At 50.5% G+C, this 21618-nt stretch overlaps 1 protein-coding gene and 1 non-coding gene across 4 annotated transcripts in view; both read left to right on the forward strand.

Moving 5' to 3' along the window:
- Dpp6 (dipeptidyl peptidase like 6) overlaps nt 1–21618 on the forward strand; it is an 860191-nt gene that overhangs the window by 234705 nt on the left and 603868 nt on the right. Inside the window, exon 1 of one of the 3 annotated variants that reach the window (XM_078040896.1) lies at nt 3496–4096. The exons of the other annotated variants lie outside the window; for them this stretch is intronic. Coding sequence (XP_077897022.1) covers nt 3854–4096 — 243 coding nt within the window. The 5' untranslated portion in view covers nt 3496–3853. Of the gene's footprint in view, nt 1–3495; nt 4097–21618 lie in introns of those variants that run through there. 3 annotated transcript variants of the gene reach the window in all.
- Trnaa-ugc (transfer RNA alanine (anticodon UGC)) lies at nt 10971–11043 on the forward strand. The gene has a single exon. It is a non-coding gene; the product is annotated as a tRNA-Ala (tRNA).

Consider the following 21618-nt stretch of genomic DNA (forward strand, 5'->3'; position numbering starts at 1 on the left):
TGTGTATTTTCTCAAGCCACCCCAATACTTGCTTTCTCCCCATTCATACAAGGTCAAGGTGATAATATCTGCAAGATTTTGGAGCTGGTGTTTTAGGGAAGACCCTTCTTTGGAGTATGCTGCATTGGCCATTTATTTCTTCAAATATTAGTGTTAGAAAGACTAAAAATCTACACAGTCTGCTCTCTTTCCTCACCACCGACAGAAAAAGAGAGTGAACTACAGCCGACAGCTCTCCCAGCCACAAGAAAACCTCTTACCTAATACAAATCATGCTTGGGTTGCTGAAATCAGCCTTTGGTTCCCTGCATTGCTTAGGTAGCATGCAGCCCAATGGCTCCCTGTGCTGTCATTTTTAAAATGACTACCTACCACGTTTTGCAACATCTGCCTAATTCCAATGACTTATCATATTTGTTTTGTAAATTGGTTCCAGGGAAAGTAAACACAGTCACATCTTTACCTAAGAAACTGGGAACTGAATCAAAACATGGGTCAGTGGGCCTTGTGTTTTAAGCAGTATTGAGGAATTAAAGTCTTGACATGAAGTAGTCCACAAAACAATTTCAAACACACTTTCTTAATACTAGTCCAGTAAGCAGGAGTGAAAATCTGCTTCAGTACAGTAAATGGTCAGGGACAGTTGAGAGGTGGGAAATAGCGACTGTTTCCTTCCGAGCCTGCACCCACACTGACAAGGGGCAAGAGTTAAGTGACTTGTGTCTCCTAAACATGAATGGCAGCCTTGCCTTTCTCTGCCTCCCTTCCCTCATTCTACAGCATGAAACACAGTCTCTAAAGATGCTCTGGGATCTGTTTCAGTGTTTGAGACAAATTTGGATGTGCTGCTGCGTAAATACGATGCACATTCTCACACACAATCTAGAACATTCCCTGGAATGCCCCGGGAGCTTTGAGTTCACTGTGCAAGGTGAAAGAAAGCATCTGAATTCTCAACTCAGCTCAGGGCCCTGGTCCAGAGTGGACCAAGGACCACCCTTGCCCTCCTGCTGCTCTGCTCTCCCTGGTGCTTTGTCTCTGCACACCTGCCCCAGCCTGCCTCTTGCCCTTCCTGCCCACCTCTCCTGGCCTCCGTTTCTCCTCTTTAATTTTCAGATTCACGCCTCTACACAAATTTTGGTCTCAGCTCTTTCCCCAATTGTTTATGAGTTTTATGGTCTTTTTATTTTATAGATAATTTTAAATAAAAATCACACCTTCAGAATAACTGAATCCAGGATTTTTAACTTTGGCCAGACTGTAATTTGCATACCTACAAGCTCAGCTGAGAAAATAATTTTTAAAAGTGAGGCACATGTGCCTTCTTTATCAATTTATTCAATTTGTTATTGAACAAAAGATTCAAACTATATTCTGCACATATCTTTAAAGTGTGTGTACCATATTTACTATATTTGTATAAAACATATTACTATGATGTGTATATGTATATAAATATATACTTCTCATAGTTTGTGTAAAATCATACATGCCTATTTTTTTTTCTATCGTGAGCAAGACCCCAACAGCACCTATATATAGTGAAATGTCAGGATCTGAAGGCTGCAGTCAACAGCATGAGCTTTTCTCTTTGAAGTCTGCTAGGAAGGAGCTTCCTCCTATCAAAAGCACAGATGGTATGAGAGGGGAATGAGAGCCTGGGTTTCCACTTATTAAATGGGATGACTTTTAAAGTTTAGTTCCTGGCTCTTGTAATTGTTGCAAGTTTCTTCAAAGTGAAGCAGGTGAGGAAGCTCTCCCTATGCCAGACGCTTCTGGGTGGTGTTTCCCATGCAGTGAGCCACATAGTGATAGAAATATTGGTTTTAATATTTGCTACAAAGGCAAAGTGTTTTTATGTACTTTAGTGATTGCACTTTTTTTTTTTTTTTTTTAATCCAGAGTTCACAGAAACCATAGGAACGCAGGATGGGTGTGTTCTAGTTTTGACCAAAACTAAGAGCCACCCACTGGACTGGCTTGGAGAAGGGCAGCAGGGCAGAGGCATGGAAGGGTGCTGGTCCCAGCATATGCTCACTGGCCAGCAGCCCATGTCTTCCTCCAAGCTGAGGGTACAGGGAGGCCATTGCACTGCCAGACAGGCCCGGCCCTGGGCTTTCTGGCTGGGGCAGAGATGCAGGAGGTGGCTGGTGGGCTGGGGGCCTGTGGGCCTGCCGCCTGCCTATGGAAACTGGAGCACCATTTAGCCCGGGGAGAGGCGAGGATGCCTTGGACTCAGTGTGTGGAAGGGCGCGGCTGGGCCGGGGCTAATACTCCCTACCACTCTCACCAGCTTCGGGTCCTGGCCCAGCTGGAGCCCATGGCAGCCAGGAAGGACCGCAGGAAGAGGTTATGGGGACCAGATGAGAAGCAAGAGCCATAGGACCCTTAAGAAATACCATGGCGAGGGCTCTAGAGAGAAGGCAGGGGGCCAGGTTACAGGAGAGGAAGGTGGCCAGACTGCAGGAGAGGAAGCACAGCGCCGGCTGGAGCAGGCGGGCAGCACACTATGCCGTCTCTCCACACAGGGGCGCTGAAGCACGTTTTAATGCAGCAAAACCGGTTAATGCGAATCCCTGAGTGATGCACATCATTTGGGGTCAATGCGCCCGCCCCTCTCAGTTCCTTACCGTGGGAGGTGGGGTTTCGAGGGGTGGTGGAACAAGCTTTGGAAAAGTTGCTGGATCCCAAATGCTTCAGCCTCTCCCTAGATTTATGGAAAATTAAAATGGAGTTCGTGATACACACAAATAGGCTGGCACACTGGGGAGGAGCGTGCGATGGGACTGCTCCCGGGGCTCCCACTAGGCCTCCACTAGCTCTCCTCCAACAACCTTCGCCTTCTTTCCGAGAGTGAGGGAGGGATATGAAGTTGTTTTTCAAGACTTCGGTTTTGGAAAGAAGGTGGGCTCCTTAGAAGCCCCCATCACCCGACCACCTTCGGCGCAGGCCTCCCTCCTTCTCCCTCCTTCCCTCCCTCCCTGCCCGCGCCCCCGCGCCCCCGTCGACCCAGGCCCTCAGGGTCTGTGCTGTTGTTCCGAGTTGGGCCAGAACTGGAAGAGACTAGAGGGGAGCTGCTCCGAGGCGGCCGGGCGCTGCGGTCGGGAGCCCACGAGCGGTGGCCGCGAAGCCGAAGCCGAGCCACGCGCGTGGACGGGGCGCCCCCGGGGGTAGTCGTCTCCGCCCGCCGCCTCGGGAGTCTCCGAGCATGCCACCTGCCCTGGAGCGCCCAAGCTGCCCCGCACGGGCAGCGCTCGCCCCCAGACCCCTGCTCCGCGCCCTGTGCGCCCCGCCCCGCCCTCCGTGCGACCCGCGCTGCCGGCCCCCGGCCACTCCGGCGCCAATCGCCGCCCGGCGGGCGCGGGCCGGGCTGGGCGGGCCGAGGAGGAGCCGCAGGGCCGGGTGGCGGGGCGCGGAAGCGCCCTGGGTGTGCGCCGGTCTCTAGGTGGTGCCAAATAATGGGGCCTAGGCTTCCCCTCCCTGCGTGTGTGGTTCTTTCCTGCCTCCGATCTGTGATTAGGCCGTACGTGGCCCTGGCAAGGAGTTGAAAAAATAAAAAGCAGCAGAAAAGAAAGCGAGCACACAGCCCGACCCCGCTTCGCGGAGCGCCGGGGGAGGGGGCGGAGGAGGCTGAGCCAGGCAGAGTCGCCAGCGGCGACTTGAGAGTGGCGCGCGGAGGGGCGGCCGCCTGCTCGCCCTCTTCGGCCGATTCTTCCCCGCCGCCGCCGCCGTTCTCTTCCTTTCTTTTCCTTTTCCTTTTTGCCTGGAGGCGGTGGGGAGCGGGAGCCGAGAGAGTGAAAGCAAAATATTAAAAAGCACCCAAGACAGCCAGCGAGAGCGCGCGCGGTGACCGATGGCTTCGCTGTACCAGAGGTTCACCGGCAAGATCAACACCTCGCGCTCCTTCCCGGCGCCCCCGGAGGCCAGCCGCCTCCTGGGCGGCCAGGGGGCCGAGGAGGACGGCGGCGCCGGGACGAAGCCCCTCGGCCCGCAGGCGCAGGCGGCGGCGCCCCGGGAGCGCGGCGGCGGCGGCGGCGGCGCGGGTGGCCGGCCCCGGTTCCAGTACCAGGCGCGGAGCGACTGTGACGAGGAGGACGTAAGAGCATCGCGGTGGGTGGGGGGCGGCGGCGGGCTGTGGCCGAGCGCACCTTGGAGGCGCAGAGGCCTGGAGGCTCCGCGGGTCTTGGGGCGCCCTCCTCGCCTCCCCTCCCCCGCTCCCGAGCGCCCAGACACTCTGCTTAGCGCCGGATCTCGGTCACCGAGGTCCGGAGCGGGGCTCTGTCTGCGGTGGCGGCAGCCAGGAGTTGGTGGCTGCGGCCAGCAGGGTTTTGGAGCTGCTCCTGCTGGGATCTGGAATCAGATTGGGGTTCAGTAGATGCACGGATCTGTTTGTAACCGCAGGCTGCTGTAGATCCCAAGGAGGAAATTAGATCTGTCTGTGCCTACAAGTTGATAGTGTTTATCATTTATTTATTTATTTTCCTGCTTTAAGGCTCAGGGAACATCAATTTGGGGCTCTTTCTTCCCCTTGCACCTGTCACGGGAATCTACCCAGGTGCCTCTCCTCCCTTCCCCTCTCTGTCCCTCCAGGCAAGTGCCATCACATCCCCTTCTTATTTCCCCCAGCCTCTCCCCTCCCTCCCCAGCTGATGGTGGTAGTGGTGGTGATCTTTTCGAAAAAATGTTGAAGTACTGCCTTGGAGGCCATCCCTGTCCCAGGTCCAGCACAATTTTTGCTGATGGGTGCTAGGCCCTGTCCATCTCCTGGCTCCTATCCTTGGGCCAACAGCTCTTCCTTAGACTGTGTTCCTTCTCTGCAAACTTCTCTCAGACCCTTTCCTACTCTTCTCCGAGCTGGAAGCCTGGGTTTCAAAGGTTGAATTTGCATATCACCTTAGTAACGCTGACTCCTGCAGAGAACCGGGTTCCAGGGGTGGATGGGTGGAACCACCTCCTATTGATCCCTTCCAGATGTTCAGAGCACTGAAGAACCAGAAGAGAGGAAACTGTCCTTTTTCTTTGAGATAAAATCCCAGACTAGCTCCCAGGCAGGCAGGTCTGCCTTGGGTGGTACAGCCCATAAGGACAGGCAGGGTGTGTTGGGTTGCAGAAATCACTGTGTGCGCCTTTTGAGCAAAGTTGAGCAGCACCTGGGGTCCTGCACAAAATACTCGGGTCGTCTTGCCCACCACTCCCTGCACTGAGTGGCCATTGAATGTGTCCTGTCAGGTCACACTGCTTCAGCTTCAGCATGTTGTATTTCTTTAGCTGTGTGAATGCTTCCATAGGGACAGTTCTCAGTTGCCAGTGAGATTGTGCTGTTTTATGATACAGGACAGATGTGACCAAAGTTTGTGGGGGTGTGACTTGTACATAGGTGGGCACACAAATGCATGACGCATGACCCTGCATCATCCTTGCGGGAGATTTTCTTATTCTCTCTTGGGTCATTTCCAGACTCTCCTGGTTAGATAGAGAAATACCAGAGGTCCCTTCACTGCGGTGGGCCAGGTCTTGAGAAAAATGGACAATCTCAATCTCTTGGGAGGGTGAAGAATTCCTACAAAATAGCATATATATAGTTTTAACGAGTCTGACAACACATTTCTAGGGTTATATTGCTGGGGATCTTGGGAAGGCTGTTAAGCTGCAATGCAAACAGTAAAGATTCGTTTTTTGCCTCAAAGGTGACTTAACAACTAACTCTCACGTTGTGGATGTTTGGAGTGAGAACAGTGGCATTTCTCCTAATAGGCGCTAGGTGTCGCTAGGGGAAAGGAAAGGCAAAAGCTGAACACTGTGCTGCCTGCCTCCACCCATCCTTTTCAAAAATCTTAGCTTGAAGCATATATTTCTTTTTAGCGTGTACAGAACTGGTTCTCAGATAAAGCGAAAGTGTTAAAGTGAGGAACAAATCAGAATTTCACAGGTGCAAGTGATTTCCATTGATAGAGCTCTGAACAGCATTTCTTAACAGAACCTCTTAACAGCACCCCTTAAGATTTATTAAGTCCTGATCTCAATGTTCGTTTTCTGGAAAATACAGAGAGTTGTGTTGTGTGTATGTGTGTGTGTATGCCCATGCACATGTATGTTGGTATTGGGTGGGGTGTGCATAGTTAGTATACTATGGTATGTATTTCTGATTTTCTGTATATGTTTGGACGTAATCAGTACGCTTTGGCAAAGATGCATCACATGTATTTTCTACAAAATAACAGAGGTGTAGGTTGAACAGGCCTAGAGCTCTAATGTACAGCACAAAGATTGTAGGTAATAAAATTGTGCCATATGTGGGACTCACACTAATGAGCGATTTCAGCTGCTGTGTTGCAAAAGCGTGGCTGTGTGAGGTGTAAATCTGTTCATTTGCTTCACATAGTAACCTACACACACACACACACACACACACACGTGTTCCGTAACACCATGTTGAGTACCATACACACACACACACACACACACACACACGTGTTCCGTAACACCATGTTGAGTACCATACACACACACACACACACACACACACACGTGTTCCGTAACACCATGTTGAGTACCATACACACACACACACACACACACACACACGTGTTCCGTAACACCATGTTGAGTACCATACACACACACACACACACACACGTGTTCCGTAACACCATGTTGAGTACCATACACACACACACACACACACACACACACACCATGCACACCATGGCATTAATTAGTTATTTTTTAAGTGTATAGGCAAACCCATGATACTGGGCTAAAGGTAGCATCAGTTTCTTAAAAACTTTAATGAAATTTTCTCAGAAAGATAATCCAAATTGGTATATTTATGTATAAAAACCCTACCAAAAGATGATTGAATATAGCAAACCACTTTTCTTGCAGAAACAAAACAAAACAAAACAATGCATTTGCCTTAGACTCACTAGTTAAGGAAAAGACATTTGATCTGAAAACTTTTAGATGCCAGCTCTTCTCAAGATTGAAGGATCTCAGGTGATCAAACTGAAAGCCAAAGATGTGCCACCAGTTGGGGGCACACTGAGCCTCACTGTGTGTGTCTTGGCTTGGCTGAGAAACGCAGGGCATTGGCGCAGGCTTTTGTTCTCTGTTGACCCCCAGGGAGCTCAGGGCTCGGCTGGGAGCTGTCCAGGGTGCTGAAGCGTCCTCTGGGCACTTTCATCTGAGCAGTGCCCATCCAGAGCTGGTGGCCTCAGGGCCCCTCCGAGGCTTGTTAGTCAGGGAGAGCTGTTCCAACACACAGAAACAACCTCGCTGTGGTCAGTGAGGTGATGGGAAGTGGAATACCTTTGGGCTTTCTTCGTCTTCTCCTTCAATCCAAAACGGGAGAAATAAAATGTAGTTCCTGACCTCTGAGCATGTGTACGCACAAGCATGCCTGTGTGTGATTGAGAATGAGGAATTTAACCTAAAAGAGAGTTTAAGCTAGTCTTCTAGGACTCACACAGAAAAGACCCAGTGGTCTACCCAGATCAAATGCAAGCGTGAACGGCCTGCAGTTAACTATTAACATTCTGCCTGAATGTAAGCACTTCACTTAGAACAGGGCCCTGTCAGCCGGGCAGTTCCATGGAAGACCCTCTTTGGGTGGGTCAGTTCTAAGTGGCAGGCTCTGACTGTGACATAGAAACCATGCCCAAGTGTCTTTTCTATCAGTTTCCTTATAAATCAGATTCAGTTAAATATGAAGCCAATTGCTTGGGCAACTCCTCTGAAGGATCCATAACCACGTTGATCTAAAATTCATCGTGTAGGTTTGAAAATAAGTTGACTCCTAAAGAAAATGTCGTTGGAAGTGACTTTCAATGGGATTTAGTGACTTCCAATTGGAATTAACTGACTCATTTCAAAACACTGAGTTAGTCATCCTCTTGAGCATTTCTTTTCAATTTCTTAAAGGGCTTTGGAGGCCTTATGTACTGCCTGGGCAGTAGTTTTGTTAGGGTCATGTATTGTGTCCCTGTAGTCTTTCTTCTTGATGACATATGACTTCCCAACAATATGAATGTGATGAAAACAGGATTTTAAAACAGCAAATTGGCCAAAATAGGGATTGGATGGCCAATTACTACCCACGATGTCTGTTGGCATGAGGGGCTATCTTGACATCCGTATGTCTTGGGCAGCAGCCCGTCTGCTTTCTCTCTGCCTTGGTCTTTCGCTGGTATGATGTCAACATCCTGTTACTGTGTCCTTGGGATTTATCAGTTTGGCAAATGATTTCATGCATAGCCTGCCTGCACAGATGACGTCGATACATGCTGTCACTGTCTTCACAGTTTTATAAAAATGTAGTTTCTCATTATTTCTCACACGTGGGGAAAGGACTAAGCCTTCCGTCTCTGTTCTCCATCCCCGGCTCCCATCATCCATCAACTCCAGAAGGGGCCTGGGATGTCACAGGGTCCTTGGCCTTTAAACAAGGGGGCTGCAGGTTGCAGTGTCACTGGTTCCTCATTCCAACAGGAGCGTGGAGCTGTGAAGTGCCAGGGACGTGCTCAGGGAGGACGGTCTGCTGCCACGGTGCATGCCTTCCTCTCTCCACCAGCTCTTTCTTCTCTGCCTGCAGGCAGAACAAAGATGGCCTTCCCTGGTCCCTCCCACCATCCGGCCACGCTTCTTCCTTTTATTTTGCAGCTTCTCAGGCAAGTGGGGGACCACTGCTCCACTTCCTCCCCATCAGCAATCCTTTCCTCCTCTGGCTCAGATGTGGCTCTGCGTTCTATGCTGTCTTCATTACAGCCCTGCCCATGACATGGCACCAGTGTCCCCTGACTTGAGATGATGGCGCGTCTGACTCCTCCCCCACCTTGATGCGATGGCCGCTCTGCTCTTGGTGGCCACCACTCTGCTCCTCACACTTTGTATCTCATGCCTTTCATGAAGCTGCCTGGATTCAGGCCCTGCCTCTCTCAGCTCAGCCTTTGAGCTCTTTAGGAAATCATTCCCTTCTCTCCCCTTTAAGGTCTTTCTCTCCAGGATTCTGTTCTCCCCTTTTCATGTTTTCTTTGTGAGATAAATTGTCCTTCTTTGTCCAAAGGCAGCCCCACACATTGCAGCTTCTGCATTAGAAGGTGGTTAAAATGGCTTGATTACTCTGATATACTTTTGCCAATTGTTGTGAAGATAATTTGCTCTTTTATTTTACAAAAGTAGAGTATTCTAGCAATGCAGGGCCCTTGGGGGCCTCCACCTTGATCCATTTTGTAAATTGTACCACATGCCAAGTGTCCTTCCAGGTCATTTCTGTGGTCCTGGTGGGACACACTCCTAGAGTAAGTCCCTGACGTCACCTGTCTGAGCTTTCAGCTCAGCCCCTACTTCTGCTTCTTGTTTGGTGGTCTTTGCAGTTGCCAGCATGGCCCACAGTGGGAGTGTGAACACATCCCAGTCTCTGCGTCTTGGTTTCTTTCTCACAACACGATTTCATTAGATAAGTGCTAAAGCCCCTTGTGGCCCTAGAACACTACACTGAATGCTGGATGTGATAGTTTAGTAGATTTTGTGCTCCAGAGCATCCTCAGCACACAGGAAGTGTTTGTTACCTACAGTAGCGCCACCGTAAATGCGTAGGTAAAGTGAGTAATCACTTTTTCATAGAATTCTGTAACAACAAAGAGTTTGTGAAGCTATACTGTAACAATGTTAAACAAAACTCTGTTTACCATTTTGGCACAGAGAAAGTAATCATAATTAGGAAGTTGTGTCTGTTAGAAGAAGGTAATGTTGAGGTACACAAAGAGGCAGTTTTACTTGAATGGTAGTTAAAGCCAAAAATAGCACCTGACTTCTGCACTCCAGACCTGTTTAGAGTGTTATTTCATGCATCTCATTTTACCTTCACCGTTACCTTGACTGCCGTGGAAAACTATGACCAAGAGCTTCTCTTTTGGCTTGGAACATTAATAAGGGTGAGCTTAATTGGCTTTCTGTTGGTGGTTCAGTGGTCAGCTGTGGACTCTAGTAATCAAATTTCACTGTGTTAACATGATTTTGCTCTCTAAAGCCAGCCCCAAAAGGTGTGTCAGTCATATCTTCCCAGGGGATTCGAGCTCTGCTGGCGGCCAGGGATCTGGAGAGAGAATGAAACCCACCTTTGTACGACACGCCTCCTGCTGCCAGTGCACACGTTTCCAAAATTTACTCATATGTTACCTGTAGACCTCAGGAGGTACGGCTTATCAAAGGAACATCACGTTATAGTTTTGACAATGGAATCAGCTCATTTTCCCACCTTAGTATTCTGTCATCACTGGGTAGGCAGGGGTGTTTCTAGATGTTGACTTTGGACACTTTTTCCTTCCTCAAATAGAACTTTTTATTTCTTACCCAAAGCTTTTTATCCTTTAGAGTCAGATGATTAATGAGTTTAATTTTTGCAAGCAACTGGCAGGAGTTGCTGAGTAAGATGTACATGCTGATTGGATATGACCCTGTTCCTTTTAATTACTCAGATGATAACAATGCATTAATCAAGTGGGTGAGGAAAGCTTCTCCCAATGTGCAGTATTGATCCTTTCATGGAGCATTGCCTATAAAAACAATAATCACCATAATCCTTTTAAAATTAGACTCTGTAATAAATTTAGTGTTAAGGGCATTGAGGACCTGTGGGCCACGTTCTAATTTGCTTCCATTTCAAGCACATAGATTTGACTTTATATACAGATAAAAGTATATTCAGTGTTTCTCATGAACAACTTTGGGAGCTCTCTCATTCAAATGATCTAGCATTCTGAACTTATCCTAAGTAGACAATTTTAAAACTTTGGCCTCAACCTAATTTTACATATGAGAGGCCTGCAGATAATTACATGGACGCAGGGCATTGGTGTTCTCTGGAGCTTCTGTTCCTAGTCTCATGCTCTTCTTAGTGTACTCTGCTGTGCCACAATCAAGTTGGGAGCTTAATTATACCACTGAGTTAAAAGGGTACATTATAGGGGGCTGGGAATGTAGCTCAGTTGGTAGAGTGCTTGCCTTGCGTGCAGAAGACCCTGGGTTCAATCCCCAGCACCACCAAAAAAAGAAAAGAAAAAGTGTACATTATAGAACGTAATGGTCTGATATTTTGTTCCGAATTGGTATATTTGCCGAAGGGAGAGAAAACCACACTTGTGCGATAGCCACATAAAAGGTTCTGACTTATTTTCTTCACTAGTTGGACCTTTTTCCAGTGGATATCACTTTGTTTTCCAGCTGCTTCCATATCCTTTTCAAGCACAGGAATATTCAGTTCTTCCCCTGCTGGTGATGCACACGTCACAAATAGTACAGGAAAATTAGAAGCCCAGAGGCCTGAGTGGCCCAGTGGTGGAGGTCCATTGGTGACAGGCGACTGGATGTCCACTGCCCAGAGGTGAGTCTAGTGACAGGATAGAGCATGCAGAACCCTGGGGGGTGGGGAGAGTTAGGTGCAGAGGACCTGGGAGGAATGTGCCAGAGAGGGAGAGCCTGTCTCTGCAGCAGAATGGCTGGCAGGTCCTGAAATAGTCTTTATCTTTAAGAACATCAGCAAACTCACGTTCAGTCAGTCCTGCGTGTGTATAAACAACTCACAGACACTTAGAATGCATGAAAATCATCCTGGCACAAGCCCAGGGGAAAGGGGAGGAAGCACACACACATACATACACACACACTTATTGTAAATCAAAAAAAACCTAACAGTTTTCCAGATCATCCGCATCGTTGTAAAAATCAATTTTTAATTTTTCATAGTGGTCAGATTTTACTTTGGCATCAGATTTTACCTTAGATAATTTGGGGTCAAAAATTCTAACATAATACGTATGTTAAAAACAACAACAGTGGGATGAAGGATCAAGCATCCACCCCCAACTCTGATCTGAGGCACTGATTGATTTTTCCCATCTTCTTTTAGCTTTTACTGCAGGAGGATTTGGTTTAAAGGAAGAACTAGTCAAATTAATGCAGCAGCTTCTGTATAGCAGTGGCCTCTTGGTTATATAACCCATAATATCCGTATGTAATCTTTTCCCCCCCTAGTTCTGGGGATTGAGCCTGGGGCCTTGCACATGTTAGACCAGCAGTCTACTGCTGAGCTACCTCCCAGCCCTCCATCTGATTTTAGTTACGTCTGTTATGGACATAATATGTGCCCACAGTGTACTTAAAGGTGCCATTAACTGGAAGGAGAGTGGGAGTGGAACTGGGGGCCCTGGGAGAACTAGGAATCTAGGACCTCATCCAGGGGCAGGTTAGAGGAGGGAGCAGAGATTAAAGGTGAAGAAATGCCAGAGAAAAATCAGTGGACTCCAACTCCTGAGTCATTTTCTCCAAAACACTCAGTTTTCTAAATTGTTTTCAAACTCTTCTTATGCAATGGCAAATCTTATCTAATGTTTTTTAATGATTAAAATCAAGAAACTGCCATAAAAGTCTTGAGAGGTGACATTCCCTGTCTTTGAAAATGTTTGGTTTTCGGGGGCTCGTACCCTGTCTGGAGCAGCCCCATCCCAGAGTCCCGGCTCTGAAGACTAGAGAGTAGCTAGAGACTCCTTCCTATTCTGGGCTTCTCGCTGGCTCCATCTGTAGGTCCCCACTTCCCTGGCCTCTGAGATGGGCCGTCTGCCCACCCCGCAGATGAGGCTGTCTGGTCTCAAGTCTTCCCATTGTCTTCAGGCTGCCTTGGGGGTCTGCGGTGACCCTCGCCACCCCTACGGGTCTTCTCAGGAATGTTTGAGGGGGGAATCGATGCCATCTTCTAGGATCCTGGAGCTGAGCTATGGGATGCCTAGCTGCTTCCATAGTGAGCTTTGGGTCTTCCTCATAGTCCCCCTGTCCTGTCCAATGTGCAAAGACGTGCCCTTCCCGGCCAGGTCTGAGTAATGTGCTGTGGGGAACCAGAGTCCAGAGCAAATCCAGCTGTGAGTGCACCCCATGTTTGCTCGTGCACTGCAGCCCTAGCACCTTCTAGAAGGAACCCAGGCCCACTAGGACCCACATGTCACCAGTGCTGTCCTTCAGGTGTTTCCAGGGTGTGCACACCCAGAAGGACTGTGCTCCTCTGTCCACTTGGAGTCGACTGATGAGACAGGAGCAGATAGAGGCCGTCAGAGCTGATGAATGACCTGCTGTGCTCTCTCCATCTGCGTGGTGACCAGCAGTATTCCGGTGGCGCTGCACAGAGAGCAGGGTATTCGCTGGATCCGTGAACCAGAGACTGTTGCTGCAGCGTAACGTAGCTGTGCTGGCTGTTGCGTAGGACAGATGACAGGGTGCGCCTGTGGCTCATTGTTGAGCCTCGATCACATCATCTGGGGGCAGTTTACACTCTGCCTAGAGGAGGGCAGCCCTCTCCTGCAGCTCACAGAAAGCTTCCAGTTCTCAAAGAGACCAAGGGGGAATCGCCCCCGAGAGGACTCAGACTCTGCAGCGCGTGGTCTCACCAGCTCCTCTGTTTGGGCAGTTTGTGTTGTGGGGTGTCAGGGCAAGAACTGTTTCCGGAAGGCTAGTGTGTGGGGTGTGGCTGGGTGGACAGGTGGGTTGTGAGGAGCCAGGAAGAGCAAGCATTTCTGCCTTCAGAACGTCCACGAGAGTCATCTGTGCAAATGAGGCCTCTGGCCTTGGACTGCGGGCCTTGGGGTGGGAGAAGCAGAGGATCTCACAGAAGCTCTCACAGTGGAAGGTTCCCCGTCTGTGTCCCTGGTGGGCTGTGCCCTTCTGGTTTATGTGGATTCAGGACGGGGCTGTCTGCGGTCAGGTGCAGGCTGCAGGTCGTCAGCCAATAGTAGGAAGAGTGGCAGAAACATTCAGCTTTAGCAGGACCCTCGCTGTTCCCACTGTCCCCCTTACTAGCATTTCAAATCCATTTCATACATGGAAAGGGCATCATGGATTTGTCCTTCTCCTTTCCAGATTTTTAAATCTCAAACAGGAGGAAATCTGCCCCTAATGTTTCCTATGACTGGTTATCTGTTGGAAGGAGAGGGGTTGCTGGAGAGGGGAGGCACTGTTTCTATAGAAACAGGAGCTGCCGCGAGACAGCAGGCCTCTGGGCTCCGTGGCGGGCAGCTGGCCTCACTGAACACCAAATCATCGATAGGCTTCCTCATCGCCGTCTGGGGTTCCAGTGAGATGGGATCGGCAAGCCTTTTGCTTCTCAGCTCCACGACGGCACCTGTGCAGAGACCCCTGCTCCGTGCCTCCCTCCCGATGGCCTCTCCAGGCCTGCTGTGATTTCACCACAACCACCGAACAGCACAGCCTTCCTCCAAGGGCTGTTATGTGACTGTGCTGATCTTGGCGTCCCTGAAATGGGCAAGGACCTTGCGTGCCAGTCAGCCTCTCTCTGCACGCCCCACCACGTACCCGACGATCATTCCCCTGCTTGAACAGGGGAAGGGTTTTCATCATGGTTCAGGAAGTGCATCCTCCTGCACCAATCCAGTCCGAACTTGCGCAAGACACGTGCTCTCCGGGATGCCCCCACCGTGCTCCGTCTACCTCTGACCTTTCCCAGATTGGGACCAAGGGAGGCCACTCCACTTCACTCAGAGGGAAGGAAGCCAGAGTCCTCTCATGGCCTGAAGGCCTGGTTGGCCTTGCTCCTGCTGAACCCCTCACCCACACCCACGCACACAGCACCCACCTGCCCAGCCCCCTCCTGCCCCTGCTCAAGTCTTGAAGTCTTGCCACCACCCTATTTAAACCGAAGGTCATGCCACCTCTCACTCTCAGCGCTGCCCACCCTGCCCTTCCCTCACCACGGGGTTTACCACTTGCCAATATGTTGTGTAATGGGATGGTGACGCCTACTTTTGTCTTGGTCGTCCTGTGTCAGAACGTTCGGTGAACTGAAGCTAATAAGGGTCTTGGCTGCTTGGCTGTCTGATGAGAGAAGGGCCTTGTACAGTGCCTGGTGGGTGGGATGTCTCAGTAAGTGCTGATGAATCAATGACTGGCACCATATGAAAGCGTCTCTGGTCATGCCGGTATCCATAATTCCAATTCCTTAAATTCTTTTTTCTTTTTTTTCTTTTTTTTTGGTGGTACTGGGGATGAACCCAGGATCTCCTGTGTGCCAGGCCAAATCTCTACCACTGTGCCACACCCCCAGCAAACATTTGCATAAATTGTATGAGCTCTGAAGTGAGAACTCGGAGCCTTGGAAGTGGCTGCTTCCGAGTGTCCACGGGTGGATTCTCATCTTTTCGGGATTTCCCTTTGTTTCACTCTGCACAGGCTTTTGCTGACTGTCCCACCTAGGAATACAGTTGAGTAAACACAGTAGTTGTTAGAAAATCAGCAGAATTTTATTTTTTTAGCATTTGCTTAATGAGTATTATTTAACATCTGGAATATTTTATATTTCTTTGCTGAATCAAAAATGTCTGAATTAAATTAAAATTATGTATGACTGCCATGAGTGTCTTGTTAATTTGTTTGTGTGTATGTATGTGTGTGTTAGAGAGAGAGAGAGAGAGAGAAATGAAGCAGTAGAAAAGAACTACTTAGGGAGAATGTGAATCATTGCAAAGGAGAGGCACCTGGGATCCAGCAGAGCAAACGGAGCTTTTGATTAGAACCTTACATCACCCAATCCTCAAGTGAACTGGAAGAAAAGAATGGGTCTCTTTTTCTGTGATACTGTGATCATTTCCTTAGTCGGCAGGTAGGAAGTCAAATCAGAGCATCTTGGAACATGTACCATTAGAGGAGAGCTAAAGTTCTCAGACCAAGGTGCTTGATTTCTGCCGGGTGGAGAAAAGAACAATAAAGACGTTCCTGGGTTCTCTGATCTATTTGGAGCTGCCTGCGTCTCTCTGGCTGTCTCCAGCCTCCATTTCTGTGATAATGGGATCAAAACAGTCTGGTATCGGTGCAGAGCTGGAGCAGGGAGCTACGTCTTGACTTTGGCTCTGGCCTCTGCATGACCTGGGCAGCTGCCTCCTTGGGCGCTGTGGAGGCTGCAGCAGCACACTGTGGTGCAAGTCTCTGTAAACCGAATGTGCAGAGTAAAATGCACAGTTTTCATTTCCTGTTGTCCCATGGGGTAGGAGTGCAGCCTGGGTGGCTGCTTTTCCATCCACACCAAACTGCATTGAACTGATGGGCAACCTGAGGGACCAGCCAGACCCTGCCACTGTGAACTTGGGTCTCAGGCAGCATGTGGGTGGGTGAGCAGAGGCCTGCAGGCGGTTACATCCTCCGTCTGAAGACACAGTCATACGCCCAGTGGTCCTGGAGTTATCAAATAGTGCCAAAGTGTGCACAATTAGATAAAGATCAGGTGACAGATAACAGCAGGATGCATAGCCGTCCATGCTGTCCTCTGACCACTGGCTCTAAGTAGCCAAAGGGCCTCAGAAGAGCACTATGATCAGTAATCAGAGTTCAGAGCTCAGCAACCAGCTTCAGTCCAGGCAAGAGAAGGGTCATGGTACATCTGAAAAGCCACTCATAACACTGGCCACATGTTAGGGCCAGCTCTGCACCTGAGAGGACCTGGGAGCCCTGGGCACCTGCCAGACATCAGCAGAACTGCCCGGCAGGGGCTCCATGGAGTTGGACCTCCGCAGTTCCTCCTTTGTGTCTCTGGGGGAACCCAGGCTTAGCAGCAACTAAGGTAATTGGGGTGTCAGAACATCAGGACCCCCCAGCCTCTGCCTTCAGCCCTCACTCTGGGTCAAGAAAGCAGTGCTGGGACCTGAAGGGAGGTTTGGATGGGGCTGGGGAGGCCAAGGAGGAAGGAGGAGGGTGGCGGGTATTTGGGACAGGAGCCTAAAGGGGAACCACGGAGGAGATGGCTGGGCGGGGTTCTGAAGCAGAAATGGGTACAGGTGGCCTGGGTGGCCTGGGGAGTCAGTGAATCTTCACGGTTGGAATTCCTCCTGGGCTGCGGGGAAGGTCCAGCGTGCCCACGTTGGACAGCCCCGCTCAGTGCCGTGTGAGCCGTGAAGGCTGCTGAGCCAGATCCCAGGCTCTGACTTGGTGTCCTGATTTTCACTTCTCAGAGCCGGGGGTCCTTGCAGGAGCTGCCTAGGAGAGGAAGGGAGACGGAGCTGATGGAACCTTGGCCTCCTTAAAGCAATTGTGCTTTTTAAATATTTTACTTGTATATACAATTTCAATGAAAAAAAAAAAGGATTTTGGTATTGAATGAGCTCTGCTGGAGTAAGAACCAAATTATTCAATAAACTCATAGATATCCAACAGGGTTGTGTAATGAGATGTTCTTATTACAGTTCATAAAAGCCCTGCACATAGAATTCAATCAAGCCAGTGCCCAAGACCATTATTTTCGTAAGCAAGGCTGGGGCTGCGTAAGACGCTACCTGGTGGCTGACCCAAGCCCATGGAGAGGTCCACTTGGGAAGACAGGGCAGCCCAGTGTTGGACTGCTGGCCCCAGGTTCAGACTGCCTGAGCTTGAATACTGATCATTCAGTGGTAGATTCAGCAAATCCACCACCTGCTGGTTATTTTACTGTAAAATATCACTTAACTCTTTGGGGGGATTTAGCTTCCTCATTTGTAAAATAGGGGAAATGATTGTGGCGTTGTTCCTGGTGGTTTATCAGAAGGTTTTATTGACACATGGGAAACACTCAGTACGCGGGGACCGCAGGTTGACCTGGTATTGTCATCAGACCCTTCCAAGCTGACCCAGTTTGCCAGGAACAGCAGAAGACAGACATGGCTGCAGGGCAGAGCCAGCTTGGGTCTGGAAGCAGGAGGAGAAGGGAGGGCCACAGCTCCTGTGGCCACATGTGCAATTGGGCCCTAGTGGTACGTCTTCAGAATGGGCTACGATTCCAGCGTACAGGCTGCTTGAGTGGTTTGGTGATGCAGAAGCTGGTACGAGGCAGTCCAGGTCTCCCTGGGCGTGGTTCCATGCCCATGGCTTCTCTGCTGACCACAGTGTCTTTTCTCCCACGTAAGTCACGCCTTGGAGTGCTCGCCCCAGGACTGTGTATTTGGAGGTGCACCGTTGGAGGAAATTAGAACCCCAGGTGGAGTTCTCCAGGTTGTAGTAGAGCCTTATACAACACCCACCAGAGCTCTCTAGCACTTTCTGTGCCTCAGGAGGCTGTTATTAGAAGTCAGCAGTCTGAGCTCCAGAGAAGGACCTCACCAGAGCTGAAGAACTCCTGTTGTTTCCCAGCCCCCTGGGCAGGGCACTTTGTTCCAGCTGCCCAAGCTGACCAAGACACAGAGAATTGAAACAAACCTGAGCCCAGCTGCCCCCATGAGGAGGGAGAATGGGGAAGCCCAGCCTGACCCGAGATCCTCCAGGACCCGCAGGGCAGCTGAAGAGAGGACACAAGCCACTTGCCAAGTCACTCACCAAGGCCTTCCTGAGCTGGATGCCTTGTCATTGAGCTAGAGAAGGCTGTGGAGAAATTGTCACTTCTCTTAGAGTCCAATGCGTCACTCTCATGATTGAGAATTTGAGATATAGCCTGTGACTGCTCAATAACTGGCGTTTTAGCAGTGGCCAGAAGAGCCCAGCTAAAACACACTGGGTGTGTCACGGAGGAGCTTGCAGCTGGGCGACCGACGGTGGGGCTCCGCTTGAGAACCTGTTCCGGGCCCACCCCAGGCTCAGCATTGCAGAACAGAGGGCAGGAAGGTGGACTCAGTGTGCTATTTAGGAAAACAAAGTGTAAGATTTGACTGCAGGAGTTTAAAAAAAGTCACTCTAACTGTAAATAATGATCCGGAACCTACTTCTCATGTTGCTTCTGTCGTGAGTGTGCTGTGTCTCTCCACCATGTCAGAGTTTATTGAATTAATCAGTTCACAGGCTACCCGACTTTCAGAGCAGTGGGTCACCTGGTGGTCATAAGCCGGCAAACACAGTTTCTTCTTTCTCGTTCCTTCATTTCTAATATCTAGACAGTGGAGTCACACACTTCACTCAGTGATCTGTAAATAGGTCACAGAAAGACTAACAAAGGGTCAAAGTGTCCATAGGGTTTTGGGGTGCTAAGCCAGGAGCACAGGAAGAGATGTGAGTGCAAAGAGTCACTGTAGGTGGTCAGACAAGGATTTTTAAGGAACGAGTTCTGCAGAGTGTTAAAACCGAGGACGGGGTCAGCTTGGAACAGGCAGTGGGTGATCTCTCAGGCAGGAGAATTCACTTGACTGAAGCCCAAGAGGAACAGGAAATCCCAGACTCATTGCTATGGCGATTTTTCTGGACAAGACCTGGGTTGAGTGACCAGGATGGCATGGTCAAGGTGCCACCTCATCCAGCTTTGAGGGGCTCCTCCTTTTATGGGCCTCAAATGAGGAGTCCTTGTCTGGTAAGATCGAGAAGTTCCCGATGTGATTTGGGATGTCCGTGTGCCCGGTGCCCCTGGGTTTAGTTTGATAAGTTGACACATAGAAGTTATTTATCAACCTGTGCCTTATGTGGTGCTGGGCAGATGGTAGTGGTTTACTTAAAGACGAGGTGCGACGTCGTCCCACTTGGCACGTGTACTTAAGATGGAGTAGCTCGTGGCAAACTATGCTTTGCAGAACGGGGCTCGGGGTCAGGCACAGCCTGAGAACTGCTCTTCTGACTACACATTAGGGGTCAGAGCAGGGCAGGGCCTGCTCACCACAGCTTCTCTTAAAATGGCACTTTCAGCTACGCCTGCTGTTCAGTGGCCTGCCTGTCATCGATGACGCCAGCAGCTTTTCTTTTGGTTCAGCACATCCCAGAGGTCTCCTCCCTCGGGCTTCAGGGCCAGGCAGAGACCTGGGCTTCTCTGGGGGCCCATCGGGAGGCTAACTGGGTGAAGTGCCAGGAGCCCTGAAAGGCTGGGGACGCCTCCCCCGTGCAGGAGCCAGGGAGCGTGGGCTCGGGAGAGGATGCTCCAGGGCTCAGAGCCGCAGCACTGTACTGACCTGCCTCGTCAGAGAGATCCAGGTGTCCCGTCACACTCCCACGGACACGCCACATTCACACGCACCACCCATCGTACACACATAGCACGCACATTCACGCCACGTGCAACACATGGACAGACACGTGGAAGGCCAGGATTCCAGAGCCCTGGCAGGCTCACAGGTGCAGTGAGGAGCTCAGAGCAGTGTGACGTGCTGCCGTCACGGGCTCCGCAGGCGTCAGCCGAGGGTCTCTGGGGGGTGAGGAAGGCTGTCCTCTTCCTGTCCTCCTCCAGAAAGACTGGTCTGACTCCGGCCACGATCCCAGAGGGCATGGAACCTCATGGTGGCCCAAGGTGCTACTCAGGGAGTGCAGACAGAACACAGTCGAGTGCCAGGTGGCCTTGGGCCAGCACCCCTGACAGTGTACTGGTGGACACAGCACTGTTAGGGCAGAAGGAAGACGAGGCCAGCTGAGCCTTCAGCAAAGTGAAACAAACAGAACGAGATGGTAGGTGAGGAGTGTTTGGGGGGTTTTCTGAGAATTCAGAAATTACCAGGGTCAGAAGCATCTGGTGGACCAGTCAAGCCTTGGAAAGGTGGCCCAAGGTGTGCACCTGGGCCTCCCAGTCCACCTCCCAAGTGCGGCCCCCAGCGCCCAGGTGTGGCTGAGGTGACCTGGGGAGAAGCACAGGGGCCCTGTGAAGACTCTGTGGACCCTGCTGGCTGGCTCTGTGGGTGTCCCTCAGCCACTCAACACTTAGGAGGCGGTGTCCCCAGGAGTCAGTCAAAAGACATCAGGGGAAAGCACGTCCAGGGAGAGGGTGAAGAGCAAGCTCCTCAACTGGCCAGCTCAGCCACAAGGCACCATGTGGATTTCAGCTGTGCCAGAGCAGAGTGACCGGGGAGAAGCTGGCCACCACGGGAGAAGCTGACCACCACGGGAGGAGCTGACTGGCGGGAGGAGCTGCGGGTAGCTCTGAGCGTGTCGTGCTCAGGTCTGGGCATGCCCACCCTCCCTGTGATGCTGAGCTGCCAGCTCCACGTCCACAAGTCAGAGCACATCTGATTTTTCTGAATAGCGAGCAGCCACTGGCCCTCTTCCTGGTCTCTGTGGCTCGGGGACTGGCCTGTTCTCACAGCCTGGAGTTCAATGCATGTGTTGACCAGGAGAATAGGAATTCCTCTTACAGCTGCAGTTACACAGAACCTGATCTGATGTAGCTCTTGAACATCGGTGACACGTGGAAGTCCTTCACTGTCAGCTCTTCAGTTCCTTGGAAACAGGACCGTGCTTGCTATCAGAGAGCTTGGAGAGGGCTTCAGGGCATTTTCCACGCTGTCCTTTGGCAACCTCTGCACAAAGTGGCTTCTGTGGTCAAGAAGTTTGGGAACGTTGAATCTTTTTTTTTTTTTTTTAATATTTTTATTTTTCAGTTCTCGGCGGACACAACATCTTTGTTGGTATGTGGTGCTGAGGATCGAACCCGGGCCGCACGCATGCCAGGCGAGCGCGCTACCGCTTGAGCCACATCCCCAGCCGAACGTTGAATCTTAAAGGTTGTCTTATGGCCCCTGAGTGAGAGTTCACGATGCAGATCAGAATATTAAGTAGAGCTATTCCTGGCAAGGTTTCTCACTTCTGTCACTTGGGCATGAGGACAATATTTTGGGGCAAATACTCTTCCTGCTTCGTCGGGGAGGGGACGTCTTCACGTCCAACCCCCACAGCCATTCCGGTTGGATTGCGCCCTCC

This window comes from Ictidomys tridecemlineatus, chromosome 2 (genome assembly GCF_052094955.1).
Source record: "Ictidomys tridecemlineatus isolate mIctTri1 chromosome 2, mIctTri1.hap1, whole genome shotgun sequence".
Lineage (NCBI taxonomy): Eukaryota > Metazoa > Chordata > Mammalia > Rodentia > Sciuridae > Ictidomys > Ictidomys tridecemlineatus.